Here is a 19088-nt window from a genome sequence, read left to right as displayed (position 1 = left end):
CTGAAAACTCAGCAGAGAGGGGGACTGATGGTCTCCCTCGACGCAGAAAAAGCTTTTGACCGCCTGCACTGGGGGTTCTGACGAGCAGTGCTAAGCAAGTTCGATATCCCCCCTGGCTTTGTGTCAGTCGTGAGGGCCCTATATAGCGAGCCCTCAGCAAGGGTACTCAATGCAGGGTTTCTGTCCGAGCCGTTCAGGCTCACGAATGGTACGAGACAGGGATGCCCCCTGTCCCCCCTGCTATATGTCTTGGCGTTGGAGCCGCTGGCGGTGAGGATACGGGAAAATCCTGCGATACACGGTATAGAAATAGGGGGGAGGGAGTACAAAACTAACCTGTTCGCAGATGACATACTACTTACACTTACACAGCCGCACATATCACTACCAAACCTACTGCAGGAAATAAAGAATTACGGGGAACAATCGTACTATAAACTAAATGTCACAACAACCCAAGCGATGGGGATAGGATTGCCACACAGCTCTATAGAACACCTCAAACTCCCATTCCCACTGGACTGGAGAGACGACCACCTCACATTCCTAGGTCTGAGAATCCCGAGAGATCCACAAGGTCTCCTGGAACCCAACTATGGAAGATTACACAGAGAATACAGTGACACGCTGAAAAAATGGGAAAACACCTACATGTCATGGGTGGGGAGATTGGCAGCAGTCAAAATGATGTTACTGCCTAAATACCAATACTTACTTAGGACACTGCAGATCCCCCTGCCTAATACGTACCTAAAACGGATGCAAAATGTTATCACAAGTTTTGTATGGGCACACAAAAAAATAAGAGTAGCCACGACGATTCTAACTAAGACTGTGGACCAGGGAGGGCTGGGACTGCCAGACATGCGGACGTACTATAGAGCAGCAATATTATCCACGGCCCTACAGGCCCACGCAGCAGAAAATCCACCACAGTGGATAGAGATGGAATCGACCTGGACAAATCCCAAAGGCCTTAAATACCTCTTGTGGGTACACTCTTTGGGTACACAAATGCCTGGTCACTAGCCACCCCCATATTTAGCATCCATATAGCGCACCCCACCTTCGACCACCGCAAATGGATAGACAGGGGATGTACACTAGTTAAGCACCTGTATAGTCGGGGACACATGAAGCAATTCCCAGAACTACAATTAGAATATAACTGACCGCAAAATATGATATTCTCTTACATACAACTAAAAGGAATACTGGCACACAACACCACCCCGAACACCACGTCACATGCAAAAAGAGTAGAACACGCTTGTCTGTCCATGACCATGCCCAAAAAACCACTCTCACTCATCTATGCAATACTTAATGATCCGAGCCAACAAAAACAGGGGGACAACTTTAGAGCAGCATGGCACAAAGACATGGGTATGGAATTCTCAGACGACCAATGGTCCCGAGCCTTCACGGCTCATAAAGGCAGGTCTCGCTGCTCATCCCATCTAGAACTCATGCGCAAATTACAATACAGATGGTGCCAATCAGATTGGCGCGCATCTATCCCAACTCCCCCAAAACATGTTGGAGATGCTTAACAGGGGAGGGCACAATGCTCCACATTTGGTGGACCTGCCCGCCCTTAGGAAATACTGGAGGAGAGTAGAGGAGACGATACAGGGTGCACTGCAAATCGAATTTGAGCTAAGACCGGAATGCACCTTACTATTCATGTCACTCGAAACCTACACAAAAACACAAGCCAGCCTAATGTTCCACATATTGATCGCGGCCACCCTCCTGATAGCAAGGAGATGGAAACAAACGCGAACACCCAAACGGAATGACTTGATACAACAAATATCACTTAACTTGACTTATGAAATAGGGACTAACCAGCAGTCCCACATAGCAAAACACATCATACAAGCTAGACATGAATGGGAGGTCTTTGTGGAGAAGCTAGGAATAGTGGATGAGTTAGAGTCATAAATAATAGATAAATTAAAAAAAAAAATCAATAGTGAGGGGTAATCATTGTAACAGGAGAGATAAGAGGAGCGATGCTACCAGAGAGGCAGGATAGAGGTTTATGGAACACCCCCACCACTACACCTGATCCAGGGCAATGGAGAACTTGAACCCACATTGTACATAGTTGAGGGGAGTCAGGCCTAAATACCACGAAGAAACAACAAATACGGCAAGGTAGCCGGAAGCTTCGCAAACTCGAAGAAGAGCCCATGGAACTCCTCCCCCCCCCCCTACCTTTCTTTCTTCTACCCCTCCCACACCTCCAGGTCAGAAAACCCCATACCCCCCCTCCCGGAACTACAAGTAAACAGACACGATAACCAAAGAAAGAGATTAGACATCGCAAATTGGCGTAATCGACCTCAGTACTAACAAGTAGCTGCCAAACCTCAGTGAGAACAATGCAAAAGCGAACCATATTTGTGATAGATATCAGGTAGACTCAACAATCAGCAGATGTTCCAAGGCAAATCAACTGACAAATCTTAAAATGTGTAATGTAACCTTTGCATGTATATATCCGATGCAACATGTCTGATACCCTAGGAAACACTCCAAACTGCATGTAGAGTTGTGATGATTCTCATTGTCGAATACAGCAATGTAAATAGCACCAACCATATTGTACATATTGTAATACTGTACCAATTGAACCAAGTCGATTACTAACAAATGCTGGCAATGTGATAATTGTGAATCCCTTCCCCCCTTTTTTCTCTTCTGTATCCCTTGTTCAGACTTATGAAAAAAATAAAAATGGTCAAATTGAAAAAAAAAAAAAAAGTCCCCTACTCCTATGTAAATAATGAAGGGACATAGTGTCCCCCCTCCTGAGCCCCCACCCATGCCATGTGAGTGGGGGCTATTAAACTGGATGGGGGGGGGCTACTGTCCCCCCTAAGTATCAAAAGTGGGGAACCTATTGTCTCCCCCCAGCCCCAACCCATGAGCAGCAGATGGGGGTCAAAAGCAACAAAAGGGGGGGACCTATTGTCTCCCCCCGGCCCCCACACACAAGCAGCAGGTAGGGGCCCTAAGTAACATAAAGGGGCTGCTTACTATTTAGTAGACATGCCCCTACTCACGGCATAGCGAGTAGGGGCATTCGGGAGATCTTAATCTTCCTTATGCTATTATGAGGGTCTTCGTGGGGCATGGGGGAAGTTAGGAAGTGGCGGGGAGCCACTTCTTGTAATACAGTATTAAAAGGAGGGAAATGAGAGCCAGTAGTTCCATCCTTGTAATAAACTAAACAAACAAATGAAGAGGTCTTTGTTCATTCGTTTGAAATTTCTTTTCATTCATTCGTCTTTTTGACGAATGAGTGAATAGACGAAATTCCCGTCCGAATGCCCAAGTGTTTAACTGGGCATGCGCAGGAATGTCATAATGCTATCTAGTGTGGGCAGATGTCGTGTCCCACAGGGCCTTTATCTACCCACACAAAGATGGCGGCGCCCTAGACCTAGGTCTAGGCACAAAATAAAGTTTAAAACAACGGTAATATGGGGGACCTAGGGGCATTTGGGGGTGACTAGGAGGGGAATTAGATGTATTGTAGTCGGGTGGGGGGTTAAATAAAAAAACAGATGCGGCCATGACAGTGCTGCTTTAGTAGAGTTTGGTGTTGGTGAAGCCCTGCACCACCACCACCCACCAGTACTACATGCCGGGATTCCTGGAGTAACTGCAGGCTGTCACTGAATTCTAAAGAGGTTAAAGTTAATCCGAATAGTCAACAGTCACCCACAATAACCTGAAAGTTTGGTGTTCTGTACATTATGTCAGGTCGTTAGAGAAAGATTGAGGTTACTTCTAGGATTTTTAACAGACTGTTAATATCATACATTTTGAAATGGGAAAATGGAGGCTAAATGCAAATACACTTTATTTAGTTTAGTCTCCTTAGCAGCCCTTCCCAAACAACTGGTCGTTACAACTATAGCAGTCTTAGTGTATTGGATAGTAGGTAGTCTGTTTTAATTCTCATTTTGCCAGCTATGAATGTTCCCTACCAAGGGTATTCATTTTAGACATCTCTTAGGTTTTTGTAATACTAGTAGATCTACTTCTAGACACTTAAAAAAAGAACTTATGGAAGCTCTGTAATACCAGCTTATCTTACGTGATGAACAAAAATAAAATAAAGGTTATATATAAAAAAAGAGCCTATGACTAATTTTTGCTGCTTTCTAAATGCCAATTGAACCAGCTCAACAATGACTTCATGCCAATGTAACCTGAAAGTGATAATCCATACCTAATATTTTAATTTGTCTGTTTGGCTCTGTTCCTAAATAAACAAAATCATTACTCATGTTGTCCCACTGTTACATCCAATATATTAATTAAACTTGTCTCCTGATTCATCATATTTCTTAGTGTTCTCAAGTAACTATGCACAGGCATTTCTACGTTATATCACTCCTATTATTCACAGTCACAGTCAATTTCCCTAAGAAAAACATATCTGTATGAGCCACCTTAGCTCCAAAAATCTGTGAGCCAGGCCATCCCTATGACTGGGTAATGAGAGGTTGAGCTCCAAAATCATCAAACTTTCAACAGAATATCTTCCATTTCTTTATTGTTTGGAACTTTTAGAACCTTCTGTGCAGGACAAAATATCTCTGGAGAGCTTTCAGCTCTACATGACATTTCTCGAGGGAGATCTTATTCCTCTGAATCCCTGCTGTAACTCACAGATAAGAATGCAAATGCCCTAAAAGAATACAAATGTACTAAAAATACACACAGTGAGCGGAGATCAGAATCTATTTAAACTTTAAGTTCCCATAGTGCCAGAAAATGATGATCTCCTGTGCAGAGGGCATAGTCATCAGAGATAATGTAAGACATTGCTGGGTCGGGTAGTCTTCTGCATTTGTGTTTCAGGAAAACAGTGATGGGTTTTAAATAAACTGCTGTTCTGCCACAAAATGGATGCCATGGATGCTCAGAATGTTTATTTAATAAGGTTTGGCAACTGCTCAACTGTGTGTGAGTTCACGCAGGATATTTTGCAACACTGCACTGCCATCTAGGTACGTAAAACTCTTCTGCAACTTAGTTTGACTTATAAGGCCTTCTCCCCTGTCTGTTACACAGTGATCTGTGCAGCATGAGGAATCATTTACAGAGATTTGTGTAGACCAAAGTAATGCAAACTCTCTATCCCATAACTCCATAGAAAGCCATTGCCTGTTGTCGTCCTGTAGCTGGTGGCAAACAACCCCATATAATACATACCCATCACAGGCTGAAAATTAATTTGGCCCCAGATGCTGCAGTTGGTCAATCCAGGCCCTGAGATCATTAACAGGGTTCATTAGAAAAGTGAGAATTAAAAATTAATATTAAATATAAGGCCAGAGTAGCCAAACTGAATGCGTACCTGACTTTTCCAGTTTGGTTATTTTGAACTTAAGTTTGAAATTCACTTTTTAATTCATCCTGAATTCTCACTTTAGTGAATAACCCTGCAAGATTGTGGGCTACCAGCCCCAATACAGAGTCACACAGGGCTGGGCTAGCAAAAGCTATTTCTTGTCTGCCACCTCTCTTATGCACTATATGCCAATAGGCATCACAACACACCTCCATCTAATCTCAACTGCAAAGAGATCTGTGAGTGTAATGTTCATGAAATAGACCATTAGATAGTATTTGCCTCAGGTCAAACGTTGCAAGATGTAACCTGCCTAAACACCACACAAACATGCCTCAAATTCCACCAAGACTTGGTTGCAGAAGAAGTCCTGGAAAATTCTACAGTGGACATCACAGTTACCTGACATGAACCCCATAGAAAAATCTCTGGTGGGATTAGAAGAAGGTGATTTCAGCACACAAATCAAAGAATGTTACTGAACTGGAGGCAATTGCTCATAAGCAATAGGCTAAGATTCCTTAGGAACACTGCCGGAAGTTGGTGTTTGGCTGTGCAACTCATTTTCAGCAGGTTATGACAGCAAAAGGGTGCTCCGCTGAGTAATAAAGATGTTTGGCATGGAGGGGTTGAATAATAATGAGAATGGAGATGCCATTGATTTTTCAGATGAATTTGGGGAAACCACTGGAAGCATTAGTCGTGTTGAGCAATTTCAAATGCTTTTGTTTGATTTGTTCATTGCAAAAAGCTGAAAATCTGTAAATTTTGACAATAAACCTGGTGTTTAATTTGGGTTGAATAATTTTGATTGTAACTGTATATATGTAGCACTTAAATGAACACCATATGCAAATAAAGTGCTCAGTGTACTTACCAGATTGCATAAAGTGCATTCGTATTTATATTTCTCAGATAATGTGCTCTCGACTAAACAATGCGAATTCAAGACAATGTCCATATCCTAAATAGTGCTTTACCAAGTGTGAATGTAAGAACTCTTTAACCCCTTAAGGACCAAACTTCTGGAATAAAAGGGAATCATGACATGTCACACATGTCATGTGTCCTTAAGGGGTTAATGTACCTACACATATATAAATGTATCATTAAATATGTGTGTACAATGGAGTTCTTACATTAATTTGGATTGAATTGTGAAGTGGTGTAGGGAGGAGACACAAAGAGTGTTGAAAGCAGTTGATATATTTGTTTGAATGGTAAATGTATTCAGTCTTTAAAAAAATATTTTTAAGTGACTTTTTATTTTACTAATCTTAATTAGCTCTGCATTATGGCTGCAGATTAGCTCAATATCCATAGTTAGGAAATGAAGAAGCCAGTCAAAAACCTGGACTGGGTTTTTCCTGCATAGTCATTGTAATAGAATTTATCTTGCCTATATAAAATACTTTGTACTTGTTCAAAGTCACATAGTTCCACAAATGGCTAATGGTAGCTCATGCTTATCTAGAACAGTTCTGCAACATCTCCACATTTCCATACACACAACCTTAAAGCAGAACTTCAATAACATTTACAGCCAGGAGGGAATAAGCTCCTCTCTGCTAAATTAAAATGTTGAGAGGTATGTTAAAGGGACATTCATCAATTTAAAAAATCTGTCTCATTAAAAAGCTTTATAGTTGAATGAGACCGTTCCTTCACGTTACAGATTGAAAGAAGTAGGTTAATATGATTTTGTTTCCTCATATTTATTTGCTTCTTATTTCTTATGCTTTTTACACCCACTCACTGGGGGAACACTGATCTAACCAATCAGTGTCCTATCCCTAGGAATGCTAGAAAACTGCAATGGGCACTTGTAGTTGGGTTCTCATTTCACCTTGGAGCATCCTGACAGCGGGAGAGGAGAGGGAGCCTGATTAATGTGATCATGCAGAGCAGGTTCTGATGTTGGGTTTCTCTCTCCTGCTGCTGCAATGATGCCTTGTTTCTATCATTAGTGGAATGGTCTGAAACTGCCATGGGTTGGTAAGATGGGGAGGGGTTAAGGAAACTCTCCTAGCTGAGAGGCGTGCCTAATAATGCAATCTGACCAAGTTTACAGTAAGTGTATAAAGTGCTTTTTGAATACTTTTCAAAGTATTTCTTGCTTAATTCTGGTTTGTATATTTGTTTACAAGTGTCTGCTTACCAGTTTAACACATTTTGTGTTTCTTTAAATAGAAATATATACAAGTTTTCATGATATTTGTTTATTGATTTCAGAATAACAACCTAAGTGATGTAAACCTAAAGAGTGCAGTTGAACAAGTGTGCAAAGCAATAAAACCTGGATTCCAGATATCCACTGACAAATGCGAGGTAGTGCTTGGCTACAATGCTCAACAAGATGATCGACTGGCAATAGTGCAAGCTTTGGTGGAAAGTAAGTACATGTAAAATATGAGATATTAATCTGAGTCAGGGTTGGTAACATATTTTCACAATAGTACTGTTTTTGTTCTCCGGTCTTCCTCTTCATAGAGTACATGTTTCGCTTTGCTTCTGAGATATAAGCATATCATACTCGAAGAGTTATTCACTAAAGTCCAAATGGCCCCCTTAACTAATATGTCAAAAATATTTACTGTGTGCTGTGGTTGTAAATACATTAAAGCACAGTTGCTGTGTGAAGTAAAAGAGGTAATTTGTTTGATTACTTAAAAAAGCAAAGATTAAAATAACGCTCCATTAAAAAATGTAACAGTATAGTATATTTAATTTCCAAAAAAAAAAAAAACATGCAGTTATGCAATTAGTTTTGCATGATTTATTTGGGGATATGTGAAATCTAATTTCTGCAGCAATATATATATATATATATATATATATATATATATATATATATATATATATATATATATATATATATATATATATATATATATATATATATCAATAGAAAATTCTGTTAGTCCAATAAAAAAGGTATTACAAGATACAAATTTTAGCTGTTTTATATATATATATATATATATATATATATATCTCAAAAGACAAAAATGGAAAAAGTTGTGATTGAAAATACCTTCCACCTGAGGTCTGTGGATAGTTAATACAATGTTAAATTTAAATCTGCACACTAGTCAAGCCATAAGACTTGCATTTCCCCCAGAAATCACACATTTGCAGTGATGTTACTACCGTTAAGGATTCTGGGTGGGCATATGCAAATTAGTTTAACAAAGAATCACATTTTTCCCTCATTCCATTTTAAACATGGATTTTACTACAGCAAAGGATTTCTGTGGGAAAAGCAAGTCTTATAGTATATAAAATATTGTCTCACAAATTCAGAGGGAAGTTAAATACAATTACCTGCTCCCATAAGCTGTCATCCCACAGCCCCACACCCAGAGACGACCATGGGGTGAAAAAACAAAAAAAACAGAACAACAGAGACACAGAGAATGCCCGATATTAGGCTTTCATTCGAAAGGCCTACTCCTCGCGCTCCCGCCAAGATGGCGCCGGAGGCCCAAAGCAAAGGAAAAACCTCGGAGGAGTCCAAAGATGAGGAAGAGAAAACGCTTCACCATTGGAAAGCAGCATACAATCGGACTCAGATACGGAGGGGGATTCCTCACCGGCGACACGGAGAGACATCAAAAACCTCCTGTAAGACTTCAGGAAGGATTGGAAGGCGGACCTCCATGAGGCCCAAGCGGATCTGAGTATGCTCACAAATAGAGTCACTGAAATAGAGACAAGGGAGGCTGCACGAGACATTCAAATTCAGACTACCCAAGAGCAGATGAAAACACTGACCACTCAAGTCCAGAAACTTACCCGCACGGTCACCGTGCTGGACTCCAGACACAGGCGCCGAAACATCCGCGTCAGGGGGGTCCCCGAACAGATTGGAGGATCGGAGCTGCTCCCCTTCCTACAACGAATGATGACCTCCATGGGTCTACAGAGGGGGGAGAACAATCCGCTGCTGGTGTCGGCATTCAGGATACGTAAGTCAGCGACGGCACCCGCGGAAGTGCCCAGAGACCTTATAGCGGTGACATCCGATCTGGCAGCAAGATCTGCAATCATGTCCCGCTCCAGAGCTACCGGCAACATCAACTTCGAGGGCAGCTTGATAGCGATATATGCGGACCTACCGTTTGAGGTATTAATGGTGAAAAGGAAGTTGGCCCCAACCCCAATGCGACTGCGCGCCGCAAACATCAAATACAGATGGGGTATAGATGGAACACTTTAAGTCCCGGGAGATGACATGATGACCACCCTGGACTCATCCAGATGTGGTAGGAAACCTTCCTCCAGAAGCTGAACTTGACACAGACAACACAGAGGAGCACTCAGCCAGCGAGCAAAACACCCCTAAAGCCAATACCCAGAGACATAACTTACCAACAACAGGGGACTCTACCCAGCGCAGAAGAGTAGAAATAAAACGCCTGGCTCTAGCATAAAGTACCTTCACCCACCTTACACATAGCCTCCTCATAACAATTATCCCTATATACAGGGCGTATAGCCTGCACACAAGACAAACCTGATCATTATACGCATACACGAAAATGACAGAGGTCTACCCCCTCACGACATCCTTGCCACATTCGGCATCACTAAACACAGATATGTACCTTCAGTGCCCCGACTTATATGTGTTGACATATCATTGTTATGTTATTATCACTCATAAAATGGAAAAGTGTTTTATTGCATGTAAACTGCATGTAAACTACAAATTAAAAATAAATAAATAAATATTGTCTCACAATAACTGCAGATCTAGTAACTGCAGGTACTGCAAGACATCTCCTTCTTTCCCAACACAGACCTTCTCATCTGTGCCGGAGAGTAGCAGGGAATAAATTCAGATGCTTGGCTATGTGCATGGCTGTCCAATCACAGACTTCTCAATAAGCTCCATCACAGCTCATTGAGAACTTTTCAAAGGCAGACACACTGTGCTCAGCTCCTCGACACGTCCGCTTGCCTTTGAGATTAGCTAGCTGGAGTTAAAGGACCACTATAGGCACCCAGACCACTTCAGCTCAATGAAGTGGTCTGGTTGCCAGGTCCACCTAGGATTAACCCTGCAGCTGTAAACATAGGAGTTTCAGAGAAACTGCTATGTTTACTGTAGAGTTAATCCAGCCTCTAGTGGCTGTCTCATTGACAGCTGCTAGAGGCACTTCCTCGCTTCTCACTGTGATTTTCACAGTGAGAAGACGCTGCCGTCCATAGGAAAGCATTGAGAAATGCTTTCCTATGGACTGACTGAATGCGCACATTCAGCGGATGACGTCGGAAGAGGGAGAAGAGTCCCCAGCGCCGAGGGAGCCCGGCAATGCAGAAAGGTAAGTATTTAACCCCTACCTCCCCCTTCAGCCCGGCAGGAGGGGGACCCAGAGGGTGGGGGAGACCTAAAGACCCTATAGAGCCAGGAAAACAAGTTTGTTTTCCTGGCACTATAGTGGTTCTTTAATTCAAGCAAAAGCACGATAAGGATCTTACTAGCTATGTTTGGTGGCAACATTTAGCTTACTAATTCATGTTTTTCTTATGTATTTGCCATGTACATTTTGCAGAAATCCAACAGCATTATATTTTAAAACCACCTGTAAACTACCAATTTTGAAATTTATATTTCTGTTATTTGCAGCACATTTAAACGCAAGTGATCTATTTCCGAAGTTAAAGAGCATCAAATATGAGGTAAGTTTTTTTTTTAATTTTGCACAATTACATATGTTTATAAATAAAGGGGGAGGTAACACGCATATACACATGAAGCATTATGGTAAACAGAATATTAAAGGTCTAAAGGGGTTCTAATAACAGTCTAAATAGCAAATTTGGCTTTTGGATGTCACCATAAACCCACATCTCCCTATAATAAGTCAATGTTTCTCTGATATGTGTTTTTATATTTCATAGCCAATGAATAATGCTTTAATGTTTATTGCTTGGTTTGACATAATGCAAGATACACTGGATTAAGAAGATACGTATTTTTTTATTGGTAGGGTTCTATAATGCAATCGCATGGCAATGACATTTATTCTGCTTTATTTCTCAAGCTGTGTAATATGCGTCTATGAAGATTCAGCATGCTAAATACCTGATAGGTAATAATTCGCTAGAGTTGATAGATTATGGTACTTCTCTTTACATTCAGGCTTAGGAATGACCATGACAAACTTTATGATTATATTAAAAATAAATATATAAAAATAATTGCTATACCAGAGAGAGAGAGAGAGAGTGTGTGTGTGTGTGTGTGTGTTTAATTTACTGTTTAATTGAGATGATAACATTTAACAAATGATTCTACATATCAGGGAGAGTCGTACATAGTAATCTTATGAAGCAAACTGGCAAACAGAAAACATTTGATTTTGTGGATTAAGAAACTAATACAATAGCAGTAGCATTGGTATACACACTCTGCTATCCACCAATTGAAGGGTATTGTGCCTATCAATAGCTCTGGGTAGTCATGTGCTCACAAAGGTAAAAGCAGGCTAAACTTAGCATTAGTAGAACAATGCATTAACTGTGGTTTTAGAGTAATGCAATTTACTAAGCTAAATATAAAAAAAAACACAAGAAAAATGAGTTGAGTAAATATTGTGTGTGGCCTCCAATGGGATATAAGACCCAAGACATGAAAAAGACATAAATCAGACAAATAAGACATGAAAACACCCTTTTGCCTTATTGGAATTTATGCAAAAAACGTTCTATATCAGGAACAGTATAATGAATGCCTTATATACTGTGCAAAGTACAAAATGATGCAAGTCTTGTGCTGAGAGTTAATCCTTCTGAATAGCCCGTCGGTTGCGTACTCTGGCATGCTGGGATGCCAAGGGAAGTAGTCTTGCTATGGTCAAGACAGGAACAGCTCGGTGATCGTTCACTCCTACACATTACTAGTGTATGGGTAAAATCCCTCCCTGCGAAAAAGAGTCAGGACCAAGTTAGCTTGTGTTCTGCTCTAGTTGAGAGTTTCATTTCCCAAAAGGGGGCTGTCAAAGTAACCCATATGTTTGGAATATGCCAGTGCCCTATAAATGGAATAAATAAATATGATGCAGCATTTTATATACTGCATTGAGCTAGGAAATTGAGTCTCATATTGTGCATCAGAGCAAATGAATGTAAGCCTAATAGATCTTTCATACGCACATCTCATTCTATGGTTTATATTAACATCACATTTGCCATATTTACATTTCAGGATGGAACAAACATGTTTGCATACGGTGACAAGGTCCCCACAGATGAACTTGATGACTGGTTGAGCATGCCACTTATAATAACTATAGTGAGTTTGGCAGCATCTTTGCTAATTATAGCAGCAATCTATGGGTGTTGGCATCAGAGGCGGTCTCAAAAGAGAGATCAGGTAAAAATTTTGTACAATAGTAAAAATGTTGTGAAAATTAACTCGTTTGAGCTTTATGTTTAACCATGACATCATTGTTTCATAGGCTGTAAGATTGTTTGAGTAGGGTCTTATTCACCTATTTTCTTTTCTATGATGTAAAGCACTGCGGAATATGTTATAGCTATATAAATGCTAATTATAATAATTGCCTCTGCTACTAGTATCACATGTTGAATTATGGACTGCTAATTAAAGGGACAGTATAGTCACCCAGACCACTTCAGCTCAATGAAGTGGTCTGGGTGCCAGGTCCCTCAGGTTTTAACCATTCACATGTAAACATAACAGTTTCAGAGAAACTGCTGTGCTCACATATGGGGTTAATCCAGCCTCTAGTGGCTGTCTTCCGGACAGCCACTAAAGGCGCATCTGCGAAGCTGGAGGCGAATTTCGCCTCCATCGCGCAGTGCATCCATAGGAAAGCATTGAGAAATTCTTTCCTATGGACACTTTGAATGCGCGCACGGCACTTGCCGCGCATGCGCATTCGGCTCCAGTGACGTCGGACGGGGGGGCTGTCGGACGGGGAGGAGAGGTCACCAGCGCCGAGGGAGCCCGGCGCTGGTTTAAAGTAAGTAACTGATGTTTTTTTTTCTAAAAATGGCTATAATGTTAGATTGTATTTATTTGTATAGAATAGACTATAGAATATATAAACTGTATAACAGAACTAGAGTCTGCAAAAGTCTTCAATGCCTTTTTCTAGACTACATTGCTGTTTTAAAAAAACAAAAACCTTTATTTACATTTCATGTGTTTAGTAGTCTAATCCATTTACAACGTTAAACGAGTGTTACAGATCACCATCTTTAGCATATCAATGCGCCACGGGAGGGGGACCCGGAGGGTGGGGGCACCCTCAGGGCACTATAGTGTCAGGAAATCCGCTACCAGAGCTGGAGAATACTTTTCAATCAGGGTTGTAAAACATTATAGATCAGGTTTTAAGGATACATTTGATCTACCCTTTTAGATAATCAGAGTATCAGAAAGAATAAAATATTGATTCACAATTTCTGTTTTGTGTATTTGGATAGAGGCTCACAGAGGAGCTGCAAACCATGGAAAATGGATACCATGATAACCCTACCCTCGAGGTGATGGAGACATCTCCAGAAATGCAGGAGAAGAAAGGAGGTCTTAATGGAGAGCTTGGGGACAGCTGGATTGTGCCATTAGACAACCTAACTAGAGAAGACCTGGATGAAGAAGAAGACACTCATTTATAAACAAATTGGACAAATAAGACATTGGAAAATCCAACACTAAGAGGCAGCACATGACCAGTAAAGCAGATAAGCAGTAACCAATCTATCCCTCTTTAATGAGTGCCAAAAAAGTGAGGAACTGACTGTCTTTTTTTCAGCCATGCCCCCATAATTCAAACTATACATATACACTATTCCTAACACTCAGTGTGATATAAATGCTTCCCGTGAACTCACCACTTCTAACTACCGGTAGTTTGGAAAGGGATACTAATTTTAATCCATCTATGACAGAACCCTTCAAATTTGATGACTCAAAACCTGGATGGTAAACCAGGAAATGAGAAAACAATATGGAGTGCCGATTCTACTACGTTCTAAATATAAAGCACAATCTTTGGGCTCTGCAATGTACAAGTGAAATGTAAAGCAGCATACCAGTGTTCTACAAAGTCCTGAAGAAAACTGGATAAAAAACATCCTGACTTATTTTTATATCATTTTTATTTCTGCTTTTCCATTACACCTTTTCTAAAAACACCGCAAAAAAGTATGACAAAGCAAAGGATTATCAAGCGGTGAAATATCTCCAAATTTGCTTTATTTTGTGTCACAAGAGCGTCGATGCAAGTCTCTCATACAATGTCTTGGGTTTTCTGTTATTGCTTATCTTGTATGAAATGACAATTGGTTCTGTCACTTCAAATATTTAGCTAAAGAGTAAATATTTTTAAAATGAGCGTCAATTTTCTCTCTGTTTCATTACTATTTTTCTTGGGCTAACTGTATCTATGTTCAAAAAATGAATTGGAAGGTGAATGAAATGTAAATAATTTTATAGCTGCAAAGCTTTTTTTGACATATTTTGCAACGTGAATGCCATATGTATTTTTCCACAATTTCACCAACTGCCATTAAAGGCCTTAACAATTCTGCTTCATATAATGTAATGCAAACATTGGTTTGTCTGGAATGAAATATTAGCATTCCATTTGGGAATTCCCAAAAGACACAGCAATGCATTCTACATCAGAGTGCTCTGTGGAGTTTAGAGGACTTCATGACAGTAAGGATTCTGGGAATTATATGAAGCTGTGACAAGTGCCACTGAGAGATCTTCTGTTTCTGAATTTCTTTCATTGTCACGCATTTTGAACTTGACTTGTTTTGCATGGTAGGGCCACTAATTTATACCTTTCTAAAACACTAACTTAACGTGCTACATGGCTTTAAAAACAGGCAAACACTAAATGTGGTTTTTAACTACTTCTGAAGCAATATAAGTTTCGGATTTCATAATATTTTAAATTATATATTTGTATTCCAATAGTTTGTACTTTAATGTTGTTGTATTTGGTCCTGTTGGAAAAAAATACATTAGAAGAGAAAAGTAAAAGTTTATCTTAAACAATGCTTTAAAATAATAGAAATTCTAGCCTTAACACCTATAAATTAATTAAATGACGTGCCAGGGCTTTCATAATATCATAGGATGTGCCAAGTCCTTTGTCCTAAATGAGTTAATCAGTGACAGGTCTACACAGCAAATCTATGCAAAAGTAATACAAAGTATGAGTATGTCGTTTTGTGTTGCTGGTTTGTTTTGTTTTTATTTGGGGGGGGGGGGCGGGAGTTCTTTTTTGTAATTGTAATTGATTCTGTATAAAAAAAATGGACATATCTCAATTCTTGCTTAAGTCAGAAATAGGGTAACCCTTAGAAAAAGGTTGTAATCTACACCTATCTGAAAGACATGTAAAAAGAGTGTGATTAAAAGTTGATGTATGTTTTTTGAAAAAAGAGTGTAAAAAGAGTGTGATTAAAAGTAGCTTTTTTTTTGTGGTAGTATACACTGATGAGACAATAGCCCCAAAACAAAGACACAGAATGTCTATTATCCAGGCCTTGTACAACTGAACAGTCCAAATGTAATGAAATCACATAGAATGGATTTTGCTACATTTTCTATAACTTCCAAAAATCTTTCAATAGAGATGGGTGGGTGTGCCCAGTTTACCTGCGCAGGATTTATTTGTATGTTTATTGTGTATGTTTTATTGTTTATTTCTCCTTATTTTTCTCACTACGTACTTTGTGTGTCTATAGGAATGACGATTTTTCTTGTGCAGGATATCAGTGAAGTAGTAACAAGAGTTCTCACAAGGTGAAATTACTAATAAAAATAGAATTGTCAAATTAAGGAAACATATTCACTAAATAACAAATTATAGTGAATTGACAAGAAACACCGAATTGCCAAATTTGGCACGTAGACCACTTTACCAAGATGAAGTGATGTGGGTATCTATAGTTTTCTTTAAAAAAATAAAATAAAACTTAAACTGTCTTTTGAATACGGCCCTAGAAAAGCATTTGATTGGACAATGGCCAGGACTAACAAGAAATTAAGTGCTGGAAAAAAATAGTGGTGAATCTTCATTAGCTGAAGACGCCAGTCAAGTAAGTTTTTAGAGGTTGGGAAATATTTGTTAAAATTTTAGTAAATGCAGATTTTTTTAATTCTGGTTTTATTTGTTTTGCAACGATTAACTATAATGCAATTTTAATGTAGAATACTCAGCATATATCATATTATTCAAGGGTTGTTAACTACACTAGTTTTGCCCTTTATATAGCCCAGCTCAAAACTCACTTTCCTTTCTGTTTTTGAGAAAAAAAAATTAGTAGTAATGATTGATTTAACAGTTCGTGACAACGCTCCCTATGTTGATATGTTGTAAAATAATTTAAATTAAAAGCCAATTAACAGAAGGCATAGGCAAAATGCAAATTTGTGATAATAGGTGATGCCACCTTGGATTCTACACTATACTGAGCAAACCTTTAAAAAAAACTGTAAACTTAGAGAAGTACTTGAGAAGTGGCCCAAAATTTCTGTAGAGATGTCACAAAAGGGATTGAAGGATATCAAGAACAATATATATTGCACATATGCACTATCTGACTTCTCTCAAATAACCCTTGGAAAAAGGGGGAAACACATGTTTTTTAAAGGGAAGAATTTGACTGTGACTATTGTATTTTGTTTTGTATTCCAGAAATATATTAGCAACTTTGTATTGTATCCTTCAGGAATATGTACTTGATTAATAAGGATTTATTGTTATTGGAACAGGAGTCTGTTACACACTGGAATTGTCTGAAATTGATTGTCACACTACATAATAGTTTCTACAAATTATATTTTGAAAACTATGTAAACTGTTAATAAACTTCTTTTTGCCTATAGTATTTTTTTCTTGTGTGTCATTATTTATTTTAAAAAAAACAGACACACTCACTCACACACACACACACATACACACACACACTTGTGTCATCAATATGCACTGACAGTTATTAATATACACATAGGGACACTACATGCAACTGTTCACACTGCCAACACTAACAGGCAGGTAATAATATTTATCCAATCCAGGTATTCCTTTTTAGTTTGAAGGAACAATCCAAGCACCATAACCACTACATAGTATAGTGCCAAAAATGCCCTGGCACCTCTCCAATGCAAGTACTTAAAATGTTCAGTAATAGCTTGACTTATAACCTGGGGTTTTCTGGTGACCTCTTCCAGACAGTGAATGTTGATGCAGAGCAGGGTTTAGCTCAGAAAAGCTAGCAAAAGCGAGGCAGGGACATTGACGTGCGCACGGGGTGTGCCTGGGAACACCCTAATCAAACCTCCGTGCTGCACTGCTGGCGGTTTAGGCAGCCTTGTGGCCGCCTAAATCACCTTAGGGCAGACTAACATGTCAGGTCCTCGGCGAGGACCCGACACAGGAGGGGGGCCCAGCGGCTTGCCCACAATGCCGCTGGGTGCGAGGCCCCTCCAGGCAGTCTACCCTTATGGAGATCCATCCTGTCAGAGCATTGCTGCGGGTTACCACGGCAATGCTCTGACTGACTGAGACTCAACATGTGGTCTGCAGCTCACTCCCGGCAGAACTGCAGTCTGAAGAAAGAGGGCTCTCACTGGACCACCAGGGAAGGTATTTATGAAACCCCCTCTACTCCTGTTACTGCCCCTCCTCCCCCTCTACCCCCTGTCACTGCCCTTCCACCCCTGACCCCCTGTCACTGCCCCTCTACTCCCTTAACCTCTGTCACTGCCCCTCCACCCCCTAACCCCTGTCACTGCCCCTCCACCCCCCCTAACCCCTGTCACTGCCCCTCTACCCCCCAACCCCTGTCACTGCCCCTCCACCCCCCAACCACTGTCACTGCCCCTACACCCCCTACCCCTGTCACTGCCCCTCCACCCACCTACCCCCTGTCACTGCCCCTCTGCCCCCTCCACCCCCCTACCCTCCGTCACTGCTCCTCCACCCCCACCCCCTTTCACTGCCCTTCTACCCACCTACCCCCTGTTACTGCCCCTCTACCCCATAACCCTTGTCACTGCCCCTTCACCCCCTGTCACTACCCCTCTAATCCCCTAACCCCTGTTACTGCCCCTCTACCCTCTGTCATTGCGCCCCCACCCCTTGTCATTGCTCCTCCACCCCCTTTACCCCATGTCACTGCCTCTCCACCCCCAGCCCCCTGTCACTGCCCCTTTACCCCCTGTCACTCCTCCACCCCCTTACCCCATGTCACTGCCCCTCCACCCCCATGTCAATTTCCATCTACCCCATGCCACTGCCCTTTGACCCCCTGTCACTGCCCCTCTAATCCCCTAACCCCTGTTACTGCCCCTCTACCCTCTGTCATTGCGCCCCCACCCCGCCATTGCCCCTCCACCCCCAACCCCCTGTCACTGCCCCTTTACCCCCTGTCACTGCTTCTCCACTCCCCTTACCCCATGTCACTGCCCCTCCACCCTCCTACCCCCTGTCAATGCCCCTCTACACCATGTCACTGCCCCTTCACCCCCCTTGCCCCATGTCACTGCCCCTCCACCCCCTGCCCCCTGTCACTGCTCCTCCACCCCTTCTACCCTTGTCACTACTCCTCCATCTCCTCCATCCCCACACTCCCAGTCAATACCACCCACACCCTGTCATCCTCATAGACACACCCTGTCACCCCCATGCACACACAACCTGAATCAGCCCCCCGC

The 19088-nt window shown here is 41.1% G+C and overlaps 1 protein-coding gene across 1 annotated transcript in view; it reads left to right on the top strand.

The window, feature by feature from the left end:
* The window catches only part of PODXL (podocalyxin like), an 82375-nt gene extending 66751 nt beyond the window's left edge, over positions 1 to 15624 (top strand). The window contains exons 5-8 of the mRNA XM_063448297.1: positions 7610 to 7769; positions 11010 to 11062; positions 12591 to 12758; positions 13838 to 15624. Of these exons, the coding sequence (XP_063304367.1) occupies positions 7610 to 7769; positions 11010 to 11062; positions 12591 to 12758; positions 13838 to 14029 (573 nt within the window). The 3' untranslated portion in view covers positions 14030 to 15624. The remainder of the gene's footprint in view (positions 1 to 7609; positions 7770 to 11009; positions 11063 to 12590; positions 12759 to 13837) is intronic.
* Positions 15625 to 19088: the final 3464 nt, after the last annotated feature.

This window comes from Pelobates fuscus, chromosome 3 (assembly GCF_036172605.1).
Source record: "Pelobates fuscus isolate aPelFus1 chromosome 3, aPelFus1.pri, whole genome shotgun sequence".
Taxonomy (NCBI): domain Eukaryota; kingdom Metazoa; phylum Chordata; class Amphibia; order Anura; family Pelobatidae; genus Pelobates; species Pelobates fuscus.
This window is presented reverse-complemented; position numbering and strand designations above follow the sequence as displayed.